Here is a 20,925-nt window from a genome sequence, read left to right on the forward strand (position 1 = left end):
GGTAGGCTGTCACTGCTTTCTCCTTTTCTTTCAGAGGGAATGTCGAGTAAGTTCTGTCTGCTGCATCCTCTCGCTTTCTATACCATATATCTTTCCATCTCTCCACATCTCCCCATTTCTTCAGCAAAGCATTCATCTCCTTAATCTGCCCTGTTCGGCCTGCATTATTCAGATTCTCAATGTCCTTATCTGTAAAATCCACTCGGTAAGGCTTTTATAAAGCTTTTACCTTGTCCATGTCAATCCCCATTTCACTTGCTATTCCTTTCAACCTGTCATGTATGTTCTTTGCTCTCCATGTGATACTTTTACATAAGAACAACATTTCTCCTTCCTGATAATTTTTCAGCGTTTCTGTGGGAATGTTCCTACAATCAGCTCCTCCATTTCCATACGTAGTCTAGCTACATCAAGTCCCTGGGATTCTTTTTCTTTCCTCTGCAAAGCCTTCAGCCAATCATTCAAATCTTCAGCAGTTATTCCCATAGATTTTTCTGTACCCCCTGGTTCTGTCACTCTTTGTGGTTCTAAGATCGATCCTCTGTTCCCCTCCACACCTCCAAAGTTCAAACCTGAGTTAGTCGGCACATTCAACTCTCCTCCACATATGGTAAGTTTCCACTAATTTTCTCCTGTTCCCCACTGATTTTCTCCCGTTCTCATTTCTGCCTGCTCTGGAGGAACAATCAATCTATTGCCCACATATGGCACTGTCAAACCACTTTCATCAGTCCTCTGCTTGTCGAAAATCGGCATAACCGGACCTATTGTCACAGGCACTGTAACTGCCTCAAGATTTTTAGTCAGTTCTCTGATTTTCTCTGTCAATTCAAAGGTAGTTCTTGCTAGTTCTCTGGTCTTCTCATCATCAACTTCATTCTCCCTTTCTCTCTCTCTTTCTCTTTCTCTCTCTTTTTCTCTCTCTCTTTTTCTCTCTCTCTCTCTCTCTGCCAGAGAACTACAGCTTTTCAATTCAGGGGTCATAACCTCTGTCTTTATAATCCGTAGGGTGTCTCTCATTGGGGTAACTGTTGTTCCTACCTCTGGTTCTCGTTTATACGGGGGTGGTCTTTTGTAGAGCATGTCCTCTAGGACATCGTCATCAGACTCATTCGCCCCATACCTCCTTGTTTCTACATTATGTTCTTTCTCTGTACACTTTCTCCCTTCCGTCTCCTCTGCTGTTCTTACAGGATATAATCCCTCGGTTATACTGGCATCACGCCATCGTCTTATACGGTCATGATGGGTTTCGCGATCATACTTTCGCCCGAACATATACCAGTAATTCCCTCCACTCCTCTGCTTTTCTCGCTCATGCATTTTATCTTCCCATTCAGTTAATGCCTCAAATTGCGTCGGCCTAGGCCGAGGCTCTAGACACATCATCCGCTCTCGTAAGTTTCTCAGTATGGCCAGATTAAATGAGCCATGTTCCGGGAAAGCTAAAACCCCATCCTCTTTTGTATACTTCACCAAGTTATCTAACCAAATACAGGTATGATACCCATACTTTGCAACCATGAAGGATGCGGGGGTTCTTATCGGGGGAAGTAACTGTCCTTCCCTAGTCACGATATCTTTATCTTTGTCAAACCAGTTCTTAACCTTACTAAACAAGGATTTCTTTTTCTTTTCTTCAGCGTGATAATACATTTCCTTATTTTTCCGCAACCCTTTTGTCTTTCTACAACTGTACGATCTCCTGTCCAATTGCAGCGCGACTTACACTAACGCACCAATCCGGTAGCGGTTACGTCACTGACTCAGTCCACGAATCCCTGCGCGACTCACACCAACGCACCAATCCTGGAGCGTCTACGTCACCTTGTATATCTCCGAATCCTTGCGCGGCATACACTAGCACACCAATCACCGTGCTTCCACCGTTCCAACCCACTGTCCAATCACAGCGCGGTCTCCCTGACGTCAGCAGTCGCTGCAGCAGCTTCTGCTCCTGTCTCCTGTCTCTCTCGTCTACCCCTCCTTTACAAAACTACTCGGTAGACTTTGTTTCAACTTCTGCAAGTCTGTTAGTTACAACATACAAACATCTCCATTGTCTGCTTCGCTAGCCACAGAACAGCAAAAGACCTTTTCCCACGAGAATTCCGCCTTTCCCGAGAACAGCACTTACCTCTGCCCTACTACGGAATCGTTACTTCCCTTGATAAAGTAGCACATCCCTCTACTCTACCCTTCTAACAAGCACCAATTCACTGTTTTCTCCGGAATGCTCCTAAGAGTTTCACAATTAACCAGAATGCCTTCTCATTCACGCACTTTCACACCAGAAAATGTAGTACATTCACACAGAATTCTGTCTTTCCCGAGGACAGCGAACAGTCTGTCCTACTACAGAATTATATCACACGTTAACAAAGCAGCGCTTACCTCTGCCCCGTCCTTCTAACAAGCTCAGAGAATACCTATTACCTTTCTAGTGATAAGCGTTAACGGAATGCTATAAGGATCCCTGATACCTAAGACCAGAACTTCACAGATAACCTTCGCTATCGTATACACTTCTCTCACACATAAAATACGTTTCTAATGGCAACACACGGCGATGCTACCTCATCGAACCCAGACAATGCGACGCGCAACTTCAATTGTCACGCGTTTTCCCCTGTCTACATACAGGGCCAACAATCCCGCCTTTTTCCGAGAGCAGCACTCCCTCTGCCCTACTACGCAACTGTCCCCGACTCCCTACGTCCCAGAAGCCGTACACACTACATAAAACTCAATACAACTTCGACATACAGTGTTAGTACAAATATTAATCAATAATCAACAAGCCTATATACACGCAAATTCGCCAGATCAAGACAATAGTTAACCATCATTCTGCTACCAAGAAACTGGTGCAGATCGGAGCTTCCGAATCCCCTCTACTTCCACGGACGGAGTGATCTCACAGTCACACACGCACACACACATCGCACGCTGGTGTGGCCCATTACACCAACATTCATCCTACCACTCTATCCGTGCCATGTATAAGGAGAGACACTTTCGATACCTAACCAATCTGCATGTGCCCTGAGGTCAATGGCATCAACTAGTTGCTATAGATCTGGTGAAATATTTTACAATACGCAAATAAATTCAATAAACATGACAATAAAATAACCACCCGACACAGTGATGCAAACAGAATATTCGTTTATCTAAAATTGTATGATAAAGCCAATTAAATGCAAATTCATTTCTCTCATATTTACCTATTCTGGCTAAAAGTCAGATCCTAAGTCAGAACCGGTCCTCAGCAAAATAATCAAAGATTCTAGCCGTCATGTAGAGTCACCGTCCTCTCCGTCAGCATCGGGACCTCGGATCATCAGTTCGGGAAGAAGTGGCGCTAGACCTCTCTAGTCTACTAAAATTTATACTAAAATTACATTCCAAAATGTTGCAATCATATCGTACAAAACGGATGAATGGCGGAAATTATGTCGTCTTGGTACATTGAGATACAGTGCTAGTTTTTCTCACACATTGATCGTCTCAAATAATGAATAGAAATAAGGAGTCCATAACTAATCCGTTACTTCTACAGATGTCTCTTTTGGATAAATTGTATCCCATTCGTGGGATCATTACAAGTTCATAAAGTCAGTATTTGACTTGGCAACAAATTTCATGTTCAGGGGCAATTGGCATCTCTCCCAGATTTTTCGTCATGATCATGGCTTTTTAGTTCGTCAAAAGGGCAAGGTCACAGGCAGCGCGAAGCCTTCTTGCAAAATTTCCATCAACTCGAATGCAGGCTGCGGGTGGTAGCCTTATTTTGGTAGGCCACATTGGTCAACTTAAGTAAAATGAAACACAAAACAAAATTACTGCACGGAAATGATTATACGGTGTTATTCCCCTACTAATACCCTTAGGTGTATGTATTTATCTAGCCATTTTGCGACATCAAAAGCCATTAATGCATATTAATTATAAGCGCAAAACACAATAACATCACATAAGCAACATCTATTTCGTCAATTTTCTCACCAACTTAGTTCATTTATTAATTTAGCCATGCAATAGCATTCCCAAGTGTAATTCTTCTGTTAATAAGGTTGATTAGACAAGACTTGACAAATCTTTAGTAGTTATTAATTAATCAGTAGTACTTTTAATTATAACATGCGAAAATGAAACCGGTATTTGGTTTTAAAGAAAAAACCCTGCTCCATCCATCATCACCATTGGGACAAGTGAATGTTTTTACACAACAAGTAGAGTTATGAAGTAATGTGTGTGCAGGAGAGTAGGATCTGCACTTATGTTGCCCCCACTTTTTTCTGATGTATACACTGGTTTCTGGCTATAGTCTGGCTGGGTCCCTGCTAATCAGGGCCCCAGTCTCTGTTCTCTCTAAACGACTTGGTGTGCATATTAGATGCACTAGTGATTGGATACTGTGGTACCTTATGAGCCCCTAGTATATGGTACCTTAGGTACCTAGGGCATAGGTACTTCACAGGCCTACCAGGGGCTGCAGCATGTATTATGCCACCCCTGGGAAGCAGACTCAATCTGACACCACAGGTCTGCTACTGAAGCCTGGGTGAGGTAGTGTTAGCACTCCTCACTGAGGTATAGGTTTCTATATCTCACCATACACACACATATAAATCTATCAGCCACCCCTATGGCAGGCCCTATCAATCCTAAGGGCAGGGTGCTTGGTTTACTATGTGAGGGGGTGCCTCTGCATGAGCAGGACCCCTCTGCAGCTGGCAGAGTCTATTCTCTGTGGCTGTTTGTGGATGCGGTTAAACCATATACTCTTAAGTGCATTATAACCCAACGGTAAATGCTAACTTTGTCGTGTTTGGTGTCAAACAACTTGGAATCATACCCACACCAGTAACTGGTGTGGGAGTATGATCCCACCCTTCTAGAGGGGACGACATGTACCTACTGTGGTAACACAGTAAAAATCTGAAAGAGCCTTGGCATCACAAAATGGATGCCACCAGCACAGACACTGGGCTGCCCTCCTGCTGCTGACTGAAACTCGCAGTGGAGGAGGCCCAACAATAGGCATCCTGTCACAGGGAGGTGTCACCACCTTCCAGACAGGATTAAGTGTATTGGGGCTGGGTGGGTGCACTTCTAAAGTGCTTTGAAGTCCTGCACTGGGGGAGCAGTAGGCTCCTCTGTGCATATGCCAGCTCAAACTGGTTCAGGGGCTACCTGTCCCTGCTCTGGCGCGAAACTGGACAAAGGAAAGTGGGTGTAACCACCCCCTACCCTGACCCTCCCAGAGGAGTGGTCATAGAGCTAGTCCCTCCCCTATCTTCAGTATAAGATAGCAAACCTTGCCATTGCAAAGTAGATAACCCTGGACGACGCTCTACAAAGAAAAATCCTGGCCCTTCGACGTTCCACTACCTTTGGAAGACAGAAGAATCTCCCTTGGAGTCCAGGAGTGACTCCCTTGCTTGGCAGGTACCAAAAACCTTAATCAACGGTCGCAAACTTTCCCGCTGGAGTTCGAAGTCCCTGCAGCCCCGGAAGTCAATTTCCTGACTTCTCGATGGCCATTGTGAGTCCCCAGCAGAGCTGAGGTGAGTGGACCCCACGAGTGATGAGAACAGCAGTACCCGGGTACCGTGCACTATTGTCGAGTGCACCCCCTTAAAGACGTTCTACGAACTTGTGCATTGGACCATTTGTGGCCCAAGCCTCCAGCAGGTTTTGGAGCGAAAATCAGAGGCCTACCCCGTCCTGAGTGACCGTGGGCTCCTGTGAAGCATTTCCTCAAGAGGTGTCTTTGCGATCCCTTGCCCGTTGGCTTGTGGGTCCCCAAAAGACTTTCTTATCGACTCGAAGGGCTCCCCTGGTTGCTCCAGGCCTGCCCTCACTCACCCTCGCTGGGTGAGTCCCTCAGACCTTGCTGGTCTGCAACGCTGACTTTCTTTGATTTCCACGAGACTTGCTATTGCCAAGGCTTGTTGGCTCCAATCCGGTTGCCGACACCTCAGTAAGCTGCAGATGTCGTGGGACACTCCGAATCCAGCTGCTGGTTATCGTCGATCCTTCCTGGACCTCGTGAGGGAAGAGTCAAAACACCCCTGATCACCTGAAATCACCCGACTTCCGTGGGCAACCAGCTTCCTGGCTCCCGGTCACTGGCCAGTGACTGTGAACACTGTCCCTTCAATTTTCAGGTCATCTGCATCTAGAATCCACCCTTGGATTCCACCGGACACTTCTTCAGTCGACGCAAGCAGCAAGTCTTCTTTGGTCTCCATAGAAAACAGTGACGCGACCTGACACCAAAAGACACCTATGCACCCGGCTTCCCTGGGTGAAGTAACTCGTGCACTCCGGTGCCCTAGTGTGTGTTGGCCCTCGAATTACTTACCTTGTAAGTGGCTTGCTTGTAGACTTGCTCGAAGTACCCTAGAACTTTAAAAATCCAACCGCGACTTGCTCCATTGTAATCAATAGGGAAGTCACGGCTGTGTTCACACACTGCATGCGTCTCCCATGGGTCTGTTACTTACCTGCTTTCACTGCAGTAGTGAAGTCCCAGCGATTCTACAGGCCCTAGGCCTTGTCATTCTGCAAGTCGACATTCCTAACCCATTTTTTTATTATATGGTCTGGTACGCCCCTAGGGCCTCAGCCATATTTGTGCTTAACTTATTGTGAAATGTTGATATTTGAATGTGTTCCTGACTTCTAATCTCATAAAGAGATTAGTAGAGTGTGTCTAGAAATAAATACATATATATTTGATATATACCTGTGTGGTGTCCTTTCATTTGGTAATTCAAGAGATTATAAGGTAAAACAAGCTGCTTTACATTCCTCTGAGACTTAGCCTGAAGGCTGCTCTCCACAGCTACCACTAGGATAGCTTTCTTTAAAAGGTTGTCTTAAACCTATCTACCATAAGAGTCGAATTGGACTGGTGCAAGGTGGCCACTATAACTAGTGACCAGCATATGCCAGGCCAACTTCTCACAGTGTCCGATCGACAAGTAGATATTTTATTAATTTCACACCCCTGTAAGTACCATGCATATATATGTGTGTCTGGTATTTATGAACTAGTTATGTGTGTCTGGTACCTATAATCCAGTTATCTATGGCTGTTATTTAAGGGCTGGTTATGTGTGACTACTTCTCATGATCTAGTTATCTCTGGCTGGTACTTAAGAACTGAATATGTGCAGCTGCTACGTATGGTCTGTAAACATGCGGCGTGGTACTTACAATATGGATATGCACTGCTGTTACTTATGATATATTTATCTGTCATTTAGTTATTGTCTGGAAATGATTGACTGATACTTATGATCTAGTTATCTCTGTCTGCTACTTACTCTGGATATGTGTGACTGGTAGTTATGATTTGATTATCTCCGGCTGGTACTTATAATCTTGTTATATGTGGCTTGTATTTAAGATCTGGATATGTGTGGCTGCTAGGTATACTCTAGTCCTCTATGGCTAGTACGTAAGATATCGATGTGTGGCTGCTAGTTATTTTATAGCAAAGTTTGGCTGATATTTCCAATCTGGGTAGGTGCAGCTAACACATAAAGCGATGTGACTGGTACTTAAAATCTGGATATATGTGGGCGCTGCTGCAGTGATTATTGTTGTTTGAAGCGCTTCAATTTACACATCTACAGTTGTCATTTGTGTTCTTTTCTCCCCGCAGGTGTAGCTCCAGCACTGGCTGCGACCTCTGAGGAAAGAGATGGGACACATTCTGGAGTCTAAACTCAAGGAGGAGGCACAGTGTAACACCCTAAGGGTGAGTTGCAGCCAGGAGTCCTGTGCACTTACAGATCTGCCGTTGTGTATGTGCCGGTCTAGATTAGAGATCACCTCCATTGCACAAGTGACACCCTTGAACCCACAGGGACCTGGGCCAGTGACGCTTCCTTAATCACACTGGTTCTCACAGGCATCACTCGCTTCGCTTTTCAAATAATCAGTCTATTTACCTGTAAGCACACAATGCCAGAAGAAATGCAATATCCAGACCGTAGTGTATCGTACATAACTTATATTTACCAAATTGTTCATTGTCTCAACATACATTTAGTGCAGTGTGTTCCAGTGAGAAAGAAAACCCCAATCCAAAGTGGAACAAGACCAGTGCGAAAGTGCATTTCAAAAAAGCTTGTTTGTGTGTTTTTTCCAAACAAACAGGGGTTGATGGTTTTTTTTCGAACCACTGTGATTAAGATAGGGTCTAGAGTAGAGATGCGGGGAAGCCAATGGCTCACCCTCCAGCCTCAGGCATGGCTCCACCAGGTGAATATACTGAAGGAAGAATCACTGGAGAACCTCCAGCCCCAGCCACGGCTCCACCAGGGGAATATACTGAAGGAAGTCACTGCAGAGCCTCCAGCCTCAGCCACGGCTCCACCAGGGGAATATACTGAAGGAAGAGTCACTGCAGAGCCTCCAGCCTCAGCCACGGCTCCACCAGGTGAATATACTGAAGGAAGAATCACTGGAGAACCTCCAGCCCCAGCCACGGCTCCACCAGGGGAATATACTGAAGGAAGAGCAACTACAGAACCTCCAGCCTCAGCCACGGCTCCACCAGGTGAATATACTGAAGGAAGAGTCACTGGAGAACCTCCAGCCTCCGCTCCACCAGGTGAATATACTGAAAGATGAGTCACTGCAGAGCCTCCAGCCTCAGCTCCACCAGGTGAATATACTGAAGGAAGAGTCACTGCTCACCCTCCAGCCTCGGCCACGGCTCCACCAGGTAAATATACTGAAGGAAGAGTCACTGGAGAACCTCCAGCCTCCGCTCCACCAGGTGAATATACTGAAAGATGAGTCACTGCAGAGCCTCCAGCCTCAGCTCCACCAGGTGAATATACTGAAGGAAGAGTCACTGCTCACCCTCCAGCCTCGGCCACGGCTCCACCAGGGGAATATACTGAAGGAAGAGTCACTGCAGAGCCTCCAGCCTCGGCCACGGCTCAACAAGGTGAATATACTGAAGGAAGAGTCACTGCTCACCCTCCAGCCTCGGCCACGGCTCCACCAGGGGAATATACTGAAGGAAGAGTCACTGGAGAACCTCCAGCCTCAGCCACGGCTCCACCAGGTGAATATACTGAAGGAAGAGTCACTGGAGAACCTCCAGCCTCAGCCACGGCTCCACCAGGTAAATATACTGAAGGAAGAGTCACTGAAGAACCTCCAGCCTCAGTCAGGACTCCACCAGGTGAATATACTGAAGGAAGAGTCACTGCAGAGCCTCCAGCCTCAGCCACGGCTCCACCAGGTGAATTTACTGAAGGAAGAGTCACTGGAGAACCTCCAGCCTCAGCCACGGCTCCACCAGGGGAATATACTGAAGGAAGAGTCACTGAAGAACCTCCAGCCTCAGCCACGGCTCCACCAGGTGAATATACTGAAGGAAGAGTCACTTGAGAACCTCCAGCCTCAGCCACGGCTCCACCAGGGGAATATACTGAAGGAAGAGTCACTGCTCACCCTCCAGCCTCAGTCACGACTCCACCAGGTGTATATACTGAATGAAGAGTCACTTGAGAACCTCCAGCCTCAGCCACGGCTCCACCAGGTGAATATACAGAAGGAAGAGTTACTGCTCACCCTCCAGCCGCAGTCAGGACTCCACCAGGTGAATATACTGAAGGAAGAGTCACTGCAGAACCTCCAGCCTCAGTCACGGCTCCACCAGGTAAATATACTGAAGGAAGAGTCACTGCAGAGCCTCCAGCCTCGGCCACGGCTCCACCAGGTGAATCTACAGAAGGAAGAGTCACTGCAGAGCCTCCAGCCTCAGCCACGGCTCCACCAGGTGAATATACTGAAGGAAGAGTCACTGCAGAACCTCCAGCCTCAGTCACTGCTCCACCAGGTAAATATACTGAAGGAAGAGTCCCTGCAGAGCCTCCAGCCTCGGCCACGGCTCCACCAGGTGAATCTACAGAAGGAAGAGTCACTGCAGAGCCTCCAGCCTCAGCCACGGCTCCACCAGGTGAATATACTGAAGGAAGAGTCACTGCAGAGCCTCCAGCCTCAGCCACGGCTCCACCAGGTGAATATACTGAAGGAAGAGTCACTGCAGAACCTCCAGCCTCAGTCACGGCTCCACCAGGTAAATATACTGAAGGAAGAGTCACTGCAGAGCCTCCAGCCTCGGCCACGGCTCCACCAGGTGAATCTACAGAAGGAAGAGTCACTGCAGAGCCTCCAGCCTCAGCCACGGCTCCACCAGGTGAATCTACAGAAGGAAGAGTCACTGCAGAACCTCTAGCCTCAGCCACGGCTCCACCAGGTGAATATACTGAAGGTAGAGTCACTGAAGAACCTCCAGCCTCAGTCAGGACTCCACCAGGTGAATCTACAGAAGGAAGAGTCACTGAAGAACCTCCAGCCTCAGTCAGGACTCCACCAGGTGAATATACTGAAGGAAGAGTCACTGAAGAACCTCCAGCCTCAGCCACGGCTCCACCAGGTGAATATACTGAAGGAAGAGTCACTGCAGAACCTCCAGCCTCAGTCACGGCTCCACCAGGTAAATATACTGAAGGAAGAGTCACTGGAGAACCTCCAGCCTCAGCTCCACCAGGTGAATCTACAGAAGGAAGAGTCACTGCAGAGCCTCCAGCCTCAGCCACGGCTCCACCAGGTGAATATACTGAAGGAAGAGTCACTGCAGAACCTCCAGCCTCAGTCACGGCTCCACCAGGTAAATATACTGAAGGAAGAGTCACTGCAGAGCCTCCAGCCTCGGCCACGGCTCCACCAGGTGAATCTACAGAAGGAAGAGTCACTGCAGAGCCTCCAGCCTCAGCCACGGCTCCACCAAGTGAATCTACAGAAGGAAGAGTCACTGAAGAACCTCCAGCCTCAGTCAGGACTCCACCAGGTGAATATACTGAAGGAAGAGTCACTGAAGAACCTCCAGCCTCAGCCACGGCTCCACCAGGTGAATATACTGAAGGAAGAGTCACTGCAGAACCTCCAGCCTCAGTCACGGCTCCACCAGGTAAATATACTGAAGGAAGAGTCACTGGAGAACCTCCAGCCTCAGCCACGGCTCCACCAGGTGAATCTACAGAAGGAAGAGTCACTGCAGAGCCTCCAGCCTCAGCCACGGCTCCACCAGGTGAATCTACAGAAGGAAGAGTCACTGCAGAACCTCTAGCCTCAGCCACGGCTCCACCAGGTGAATATACTGAAGGTAGAGTCACTGAAGAACCTCCAGCCTCAGTCAGGACTCCACCAGGTGAATCTACAGAAGGAAGAGTCACTGAAGAACCTCCAGCCTCAGTCAGGACTCCACCAGGTGAATATACTGAAGGAAGAGTCACTGAAGAACCTCCAGCCTCAGCCACGGCTCCACCAGGTGAATATACTGAAGGAAGAGTCACTGCAGAACCTCCAGCCTCAGCCACGGCTCCACCAGGTGAATATACTGAAGGAAGAGTCACTGCAGAACCTCCAGCCCTTTAGGTAGTGATCAGATACTTACACAGTCTGTGTCAGAGTGCGTATGCACAAATCTTAGTCATCTGACTCTGAGCATGTGCATGTGTATCTCTGCATTTGTCTGTCGGTGTGTTTGGGTGCATGCCTTCAGTCACCTATGAGAGTGCACACACCTGTGTGCTTTGATTTGCCTCTCCCTGGGAGCTTTTGCACGTCTATTTATAGGTTTGTGTAGGTTCTAGTGTGAAAGAACTTGTGAACATGTGCGTTCATGGGTTTCTCTGTTTGAATATGTGCATATGTAAGTTTGTGCGGGCATTTGTGCCGCTTTGTTTGAAATTATTCATGCATTTGTCTGTGTGCCTTTGTACTATTGCTCAGCCATTATAATCTGAACCACCCAGAAACACAACATTGGTCCCAGAATTTGGCTGTCACACAGTCAAGGTGAATTTAATATACCTTCGCCCCCAGCATAGCTTGTCTGTGTGTACACTGGTTTGAACAACTACAGATATGGACCAATAACCTTTTAGAACTTCAATTGCGAGTATGGCGTGGGTACATCATCAACATCTTCATTTTTTAGCATGGAAATACTGATAAGGCAACACAGTTTTTGGAATGGTTAAATACTCAAAATCAGTTTCTGAAAGTCACCATGACCATTAACAGCATTCAAGTGTCACTTCTAGATTCGACCCTCAAAGTGGAGGGATGAGGACTGTCCACTAACTTATATACAAAATCCACAGTTCAACTCAGCCTTCGGCACTTTGACAGCCCACGTCCCTGCGTCCTTAGGGAGAATCTCCCAAGGACCAGTCCTCCACATAAGAAGGAACTGCTCTAATATACAAGTGTACAAAACGGAGGATATTTTAGTGGGCAGGGGTTGGACACTGAGCCAAGATGGCTCCTAGTGGGTGCAGTGGCGTCACTAGGGTTGGTGTCACCCGGTGCGGGTAACTCATGGTGTCACCCCCTCACGACTTACCCTATGGACCTCCTCCGCTCCGAGTCCGCTAGCCTACAAGCCCTAGATTAGATTATATCTACTTGCAAACAGTCACCAGTATACAACGGATCAATTCTGTGTGTATACAGAGCATGTGGAGAGTTATTTGAAAGTAAGAGCGATGTCTGGATGTAAGTGCAAACCCTCAAATTTCAACAGGCCAGGTTTTAACACAAGTACTTCCAGGCCCGATTATCCACTTTTCTACCATCCCTCTCCTCTGCACCTTATCTCACAGCTGAACTTGGGCCCCAGCCCCATATCAGCCCCATCCAGCTCTACTTTCATTATTCCCGTAAAAAACATTAGCAAAATCACCTTCAAACTTAAAACATTAAATATAGCAGTAAATATAATTAGAACGCACTTTAAAATATGTTCCACAGTTGCCCTAATGACCCGATTGCTAATTAAATAAAAACAGGCAATGACAGGGCCGGTTTTATCGCTAGTATGTAATTCCGTCTACAGGGAATGTCATATGAGCCAATGAGGATTACAAGATGTAGGAATCACATGGCATCCATACTGGTGGGCAGTAAATTTGAAGAGGGTTTGGGCCTGGGAAGCACAAACTCAGGATTTAAAGCATACCGTAGTGGTTGGGGCTTGGCTTTACTAATAAAAATGTATATCGGCCCAAACTCTTTTTAGCAACATTAAAATAATGAAAGACTGGGGAATTTCTAACTCTATAGTAACACAAAAAAGTCAAGTTCTAACTATACCATTCATGTTTGTCTGCAGGTCTTTGATGACAGTTCATAGCCACTGTCCTATGTTAGGATTGTAAATTTTGAACTGCAAGTAACACAAGAATCTCTGTGACAAAGGCAGTAACCCACTGAGCTATCCAAATAAAATACAGTTTATCTGCATTTCAAAACTACCAACAGGCAAAGGACTGCTCTCCAGCAGGATCATTAATCACCAGTTCTCTGGACATGTTTTATTGTTGCCTTGCATCCATGGCCATGATAATGATGTGCCTTGCTGGGCTCTGTAAGGCCTTTGTTCACAGCAACAGCTGTGAACAAACATTGCACTATTGATGCTCAGGGCTTCTACGAGCCAAAAGAAGCTCGGAGCGCTCCATTGTCTTCAATGGAGCGCTTGCCATTCCAATGTTCTAATAGCCTGTACAAGACTTAAGCCACGGAACAGTTGGGTATACACCTTTCTTTACATTGAGTGGTCAGTGGTTTTCGGGCCGTATTGCCTTAAATGTTCTTACCCAAATAACTGACTGATTTAAAAAATAATGTATGTCCCCTGCTTATTTCTCCTTTCCCAAACTTGTAAACTTTGACCGAAAAAAGTTTAAATTTAGAAAGATATAGTTTGTATAGGTGTAAACCACCAGAACTTTGCAGGCGTAACTTTCTGTTGTTCCTTTTACTGTTCTTTCTTCCTGGCTCTGGTCCGCACTAAACTGCACACACAGATTAAATACTTGACATTGGCAGTAAGTCAATAACTATGCATTCTCCAATTACTATTATGACAGTATAGCAATATTTACTGATGAAATATGATTAAATTGCTGAGGCCTCATAAATACATCCTACTAATGAGGAAAACAATTAACATTAACGGAAACCAATGAGTAATTTATCCCCCCAAAAAACTAAACATTTTTGGCAAATCAAAACATACCACTGAGTCATAAAAATAAAAAATAAATTATAAGATGCTCCCACAGATCTGTTGATGTTAACAGATGTCTCCGTGTTAATCATAGCCAAACACGTCTTTTTGCTCCATATGGTTTCCTTCTTATACTGGTATCTACCTCGACCCTGAATTCATATTACACTACAGTTATACTGATCTATTTCTGGTGTTCAGAGTGCTTTTAGAGCTGGAGAGAGCAGAAGTAAATTACAGATGGCAGCCAAGAGTGGAACAGAAGAGGGAAGAAAAGAAAGAAAAGACTGGCAGCTAGGAGGGGCTGTAGGAAAATTGGACTACGGCCCAGTACTTAATTTGTGGGCAACAACACTCATTTCTAGGGACAAGGTCTTATTTTAGGAAGCAAGAGAGGAAAGGGAGGAAGAAGAAGGAAGAGAAAGGGTGACAAATGGAGAACGCAGGAATGAAAAAGAACTTAAGACATAAGACAATTGGGGGATACTAAAGAAATGAAAGTAAAGAAGGGAAGAGCTAAAGATGGAGCGCTTGAGTAAGGGAAGTAGAAGTCAGGAGAGTGGCAGAAGATCTAAAAAGCAGGAACCATTGTAAAGCTTGGGGAACAGGACATCAGAGAGTTGAAAGGAAAAGAATAGATGTAAAGATGGCGAGAGCTGGACAGGGAATAGAGGAGGAAGAATCGAAGGAAAAATAGGAAGTTGTCTGGAAGCACAGAAAGTCGAGTGAAAGCTAAGATGGAGTGACTGAGAGGGAAAGAAGACAGAGAAACGATGAGGAAATAAGGAACGGGAGGAAAAGAATACATGCAAACCTAGAGAGACTTAGAGACTGGCGGCAGGGTTTGAACAGAAGTAAAAATGAAGAGAACAGAAGGGGACCCGGGAGGCAGGAATGGCGGTAAAAATGAAGAAAGTGTCAACAAAGGCACAGGCAAGAATGGAAGTAAAGGTAGGGAAGAGGTGGTCTGTGGGCAAAGGAGAGAAATGTAAGTAAAGAACAGGAGAGCTGGGAGAGGGAGATATAGAGAAAGTACAGAAAGAATGGGAATGAAGTAGAGCAGAGCATCACTTTAGGAAGGAGCTCCCAGGCAAGCAGAGCTGTTGCCATCAGCATTCTTCCCCCAGCAACAGTCCTCACAGGGCCAAGGCAATGGGCCAGGGCCTCTACCCCGGTCCCCCAGGAGTTCCTGATGTCAGGCTGCCCTCAGGTTCCCTCCAACAAGGGAAGTTAGGCCCCCCAGCAGTCAAACAGTCCTCACAGTGCATCTCACCACACAGGGTGCCCCGGGTCCAACGCGCAGGCACTCTGGAGCAGGGCACCTCACTCTGCAGCCCAGACTTGGGCATCATCCAGAGCACGGGCCCCGCTTAAGTCTTCACAGGGGGACACCAGACACCACTGCATCCCCCAATGGCCTAGCTCACAGCAGCTGGCGTCGGGGGGGGGAAGGGGGTTTGGGGGGAAGTAATGTACCCCCGTTCGCACTCACCGCATTCAGCTGCCTTTGCCTCTTGTAGTCAGGCTGGGCGGGTCTCTTTGATCCCGAGCACAGCATTCACTTCCATGCAGCTCCGACGGTCGGGGGCCTGCCCTCAGTTATGTTCACCTCCGCCACACCAAGACCCAGCACAGCAGGGCAATTCTACCCGACAGGGGCACAACAGAGGCACCGGTGGGCAGGCAGAGCAAGGCAGGAACAGCACCTGGTTTGAGTCTCCGTCTCCCAGGCCTCGGCTCGTAGGTACAGGCGCGCTGCACCCCTCTAGTGACGACGTGACGTCACTGCCGAGGCGCGCAGACGCGGCGGAGGAGGAGACAGTGCGTGCTGTGCACAGGCACCTCCTGCTGAATTTGAAGGTTAGGTTGCGACACGTCGTTGCTCCCTTTGGTGTCACCCCCCATGAGGGTGTCACCCAGTGCGGTCCGCACCCCCCTAGTGACGCCACTGAGTGGGTGAGCTCCAGCTCGGAGCTGCCTACCGCGGCCAAAATCCTGCCCCCCACGGATCCCCAGGCGATTCCTGACTTGGTCTGACGTCTGAGGAATCCTGACGAGGCGGTCCTAGGGCAAGGACATCCTGCTTTAGCACAAATGCCCTCTGCAGCTAGGGTCCCACGAATCAAGATGGCGGCTGACTCCAGTGAGCGGGGATATCCAGACCGAGGAGGAAGACGTGGATCTGGGAGTCGCTCTTGACACTACCTCCTGATTGCTGCTGCCGAGAGGAGGATCTTTCTCTTCTTCCTCTGGCCCGCACCCTGCAGAGACCTGGGACCACTGCCCCACCCCTCCTCATCCCACCCCCCCTCCTTTGAGATACTGGCCTAAGCTGTGGGAAGAGGAGGAGTCAAAGTCAACCGACTGGCTGACCCACTAAACCCCCACAACACATCGGGGCTCTTCGATTCTGCCTCTCCCTTTGTCCTTATCAATCCTTGGAGGGGGCATTAATGTACAGACCTCTGGGCCCGGCAGGTTCTTTCCTCAGCTCCTTATATAGTGCTTTGACACCTCTGGCCCTGATATACTCCGCTTTATTCTCCTGGGCGACTTTAATGTTCACATGCAGATGATTGAGGGCTAGGAGGTAGTCTGCCTTCGGTACAGTATTTCTTCCCTGACTCTGATCCAATTTGTATTCAAGCCTACACATCAAGCTGGTCATGTTTTGGATGAGATATTTTCGAATGTACTACTGGATCACTGCTTCCAGAATAAGATTGCAAAAATTCAAGCTAGTCTTCCCCATTCTATACAGGTGGAGGCGATGATGGGGGACAATCAGCAGCCTGGCCAAATATGTGATCCGACCCGATCATTGGATAGGTTCAATCCGATCTCGTTGGAAGGATCGCTTTTAGCAATCCATAGTCTTAAGTCGGGCTTTCCCTCGGATCCATGCCCTGTGAGTCTCCTGGCTTTAGGAGCAGGTGTCATTAACCCATTTGCTAATAATCTCCTAAATGCCTCGCTCTCTTCAGCCACAGTACCCAGTGCCTGGACGCGGGCTAAAGTCGTGCCTTTACTGAAGAAACCCCAGGCGGATGCTATGGATCCATCCGACTACAGGCCTGTTTCTCCAGCCCTCTCAAAAGTTCTAGAAAAGCATGTCAACCAGCAGCTGTCCCATTACTTGCAAGGTAATAACCTATTGCATCCAAGTCAGTCTGGTTTCCATCCCAGTTGCAGTACGGAGGCAGTGCTAGTGGAGGAGGTCGATTACACCAGGGATATCTTAGATGCCGGGGGCAGGGCTGTGCTGATTATGCTAGATCTGTCAGCAGCATTTGACACAATACCCCACTTCACACTCCTAGCACGTCTCCATGCTTTTGGAATCAGGGGGCGGGTGTGGGAATGGCTGGCTTCTTTCCTGGAAGGAAGAGGTCTGGCGTCCACCTTTTGCGTCTGGGTCTTGTGATCTACAGGTGGGAGTGCCAAAGGGTTCTTTCTTTGAGCCCTACATTATTCAATCTATAACTCGCTCCTCTGGAGTTTTGGCTGAGAACCTGGGTGCAAAACTAATTTCTAATGCAGATGACACCCAGTTACTTTTTTTCTGGGGTAGGGAGGAAGTGTTTCCTGGTGAAACAAGCATTTGCAATGCAATCAGTCTCGCCTTTAGGACCTTATAACTGTTTACCGATGCAGCACATTAGCGCACATTACTGCAATGTTAACACTCACCACTACCGTCATTCCAGACGGATTCTTCTCATCACTCCTAAGAAACATAGAATCCTAACAAAACCAGGTGTGAGAACAATTGAGAGCTCCTTTAGGCATACATGAAAGTAGACCCACATAGCCCCAACATCAGACTACAAGTGTCCTCTGCAATACAGGTTGTTTTGTGTTCAGAAAGTTACAGCCAGTAACTGTATGCACACAAACAACTTAATAGAATATTTAGCTTCCCTCTCCTGTAGACTCCACAGTACCGGCAGGGCCCCTTCCGTAGGGGTTCTGCAAATCGCCCAGCACTCCTCTGGCTGCCGAGAATCCACTCATTCAAAGGAGCGCGTGGTGGTGGCACGTGTCACTGCTGCATTTTAGCAGCACTGCACGGGGCTGGCCAAAAATGATGCCCTGGCCGTCATTCGTAGCGTTTCGCACGCTACAAGATTGACGGCCCTGGGAACCACATACATGCATAGCTGCCAAGGTTTCAGACGGCTTATGTGTGACATTTTCAAAATTTCAGTGTAATTATGAGTGACATTCAACAGCTATGAGTGACATTTTCTCGCAAGCAAAATTAAGCAATGAAGATGAGGGAAATATATAAATATGAGAAATGATACCAATTTGAGCAATGTGAAACTCTAATAAGAGCTTAAAACTGTTGTAAAGCACCAGAAATGGAAGGGCACTAACCTGGTGAAAAGTAGTAACTCACAGCTAATCCTCACCAAATACAGTTTTGCGTATATGTGGTTCATGTTCTTTCTCTCCTTCTTCCCTTTTGTCCTCGTTCTTGCTTTTTCCCTTCTTCCCACTCGTTTTCCCATTTCCCTCCCTTGTACTCTTTTTCTTCCTCCTTCCTCGCCCCCTCGCACCTACCCCCTCTCTGCAATCTGGACCTAAAAGCGCTATGAAGCATGCAGCACAGTACGCTTTCTAGTGCTTTTTTCAAATCAGTCAGTTATCCAACCCTCCTCCGCCGTTACCCATCCCCCTCTTGGTTGCTAAATTTAAAAGCTGTCCCAGAAGGTAGAGCTTTTGGCTTTGCGAATACTTGCTATATCTACTCTTCCTCTGCATAATCTGAGCTGCACACCCCCCTACCCAACAACTGCTCAGTCACTGCAGCGTGAAGCTGCGTTCGCATAAACTCAATTTTCCCTGAACAAAATTATATTATGTGCGACGTCACCGCGCCTATTCTCTCGGGGAGAAACACATGAAGGCCAGCTACATTAATAGACAAAAAGAGATGAAACCAGTCAGACATTCGATTAAAAGCTGCATTCTAATCGTATTCAGCATAGAATGTTGTGGAATATAAAATACTATTTTATGAAATAGGAAATTATCCTGACATACTTCCATCCTAAGGACCAAGTGTCAGCTCCACATATGCAAAGCTGTACTGTCAAGTGTTATATGTGCTGACTTGGCCCTGGGTCCGGCGTGCTCTGATGAAATAAAGAGCCTTGCAGGGTGTTTGAAAAGTCCACACTGTGATGAGCTTTCCTGTGTGCTGCAAGCTCCTCTTGCTGGACAATCAGTGATAACACTTCTCCCCTGCATCTCCCTGCTCCTCTCTTGACAGTGTGTGCGAGCGGGAAAGAAAGGCCTGTGTGTACAGCTAGGGGGCGCCCACCGCAACACCCACTGCCCACCCCTTTCACGTTAACCATTGCGTGAAAAGGGGCCATATTTACAAGGCAGCGTTAAGCCACATTAAGTGGTTTAACACTGCCTTGTAAATAAGAGGAAGCCCCTATCGCCACCACAACGTCGGAAAAAGTGACGTTGTGGTGGCGATAGGGGCTTGTACATATGCTCCTTAGTTTGGTGTGCATGCAAATCCCGCACTGTCGATCCCTGGTAAATTGCAGCTGCTACTGCTGAAACAAGGCCAATGGAGGTACCAATGGGTGAGGCAGACTGGCCTCAAGGGCAGGGCCGGCTTTAGCACTGGTGGTGCCCTGTGCAACAATGTTTGTTGATGCCCCCAAATGACCACCTCCGCCACGGATTCCCTCACTACCACCCTTTAACAATGCCCCTCAAGTCTCCTTAACCACACTCTCTCACATTCATTTAGTTTGATTTAAAGCGCCACTGATACCAGTGTAGGGTGTCAGAGCACTTTACATTAAACACATTACTTAGAGACAATCAATTCTACTTGTGTAAATCACTGTATAGAAAATGTTACATAAGACTAAAGACTGCAAGGTGTAGGAGTCACATGACAACCATACTAGTAGGCCGTATAGTTTAATAGTGATTGGTCTGGAAAAACACAAACTCAGAATTTAAAACATAATACCATGGTTGGGGGTTCTCTTTAATAACCAGAGTTGATTTCTATCCAAATGAACCCTTTTTCTGCAATATTAGGATAATCAAAGACTGGGGGGTAGGGGGGGAACATAACGCTCTAATTTATACCTTGCAGTTTGCATGCAGCTCTTAGATGACAGTTAATAGCTCACTGTTCAATGTTAGCATTTTAACTTCTAAATTGCAAGTAACAAAAGGATCTCTCTGACAAAAGCAGTAACCCACAAACCTATTTACATTGCGTGCACGTTGTGATCTGAATGTTACATCTCCTTTGCAGCAGGCGCATTAAGCTTCTAAGCTACCTTTCCACGAGTCAAAATTTCCACTGGACAAAACTCTGACCTCTCTCTAGAAGAACATTAATCAACGGAGTTATCATGGCATTTTTATTGTTGCTGAAACTGTCTGGAGGCCAGGAAGGAGGCAGCAAGTGCATTTAAAACCATAATATACTTGTAAACATGATGGCCCCACCCGAAGTCAGCGCCCGGAGCGATCGCACCGCCCTAGAGATGCCGTGCTCAAAGGTCCTGTGACCTCAGTGACAGGATGTGCTACTTCGTAGGCCTGCCGACAAGACTGAAGGTGAACTTCAGTATGGATAGTGGTGGACAGGCCTTCAAGGTTAACCCACACTTGCCACCGCTAGGGTCCACCTGCTGGGGCTAAGACACCTGGGCATCTAAAGTCTTGCGGGCCTTCTAAGGCCTAGCATGGGAATGAGCTCTCTCAGGAGTGATCTGGTGGACTGGTCCTGAAGGCTGAACCTGGTTCCCCAGTTCCAA

The 20,925-nt window shown here is 47.2% G+C and overlaps 1 protein-coding gene across 1 annotated transcript in view; it reads left to right on the forward strand.

Moving 5' to 3' along the window:
- Nucleotides 1-20,925, forward strand: part of LOC146830237 (E3 ubiquitin-protein ligase TRIM7-like) — a 178,516-nt gene that overhangs the window by 14,337 nt on the left and 143,254 nt on the right. The window contains exon 2 of the mRNA XM_085604443.1: nt 7,682-7,777. Within this exon, the coding sequence (XP_085460569.1) occupies nt 7,721-7,777 (57 nt within the window). The 5' untranslated portion in view covers nt 7,682-7,720. The remainder of the gene's footprint in view (nt 1-7,681; nt 7,778-20,925) is intronic.

The sequence above is a fragment of the Triturus cristatus genome, chromosome 5_1 (genome assembly GCF_964204655.1).
Source record: "Triturus cristatus chromosome 5_1, aTriCri1.1, whole genome shotgun sequence".
Taxonomy (NCBI): domain Eukaryota; kingdom Metazoa; phylum Chordata; class Amphibia; order Caudata; family Salamandridae; genus Triturus; species Triturus cristatus.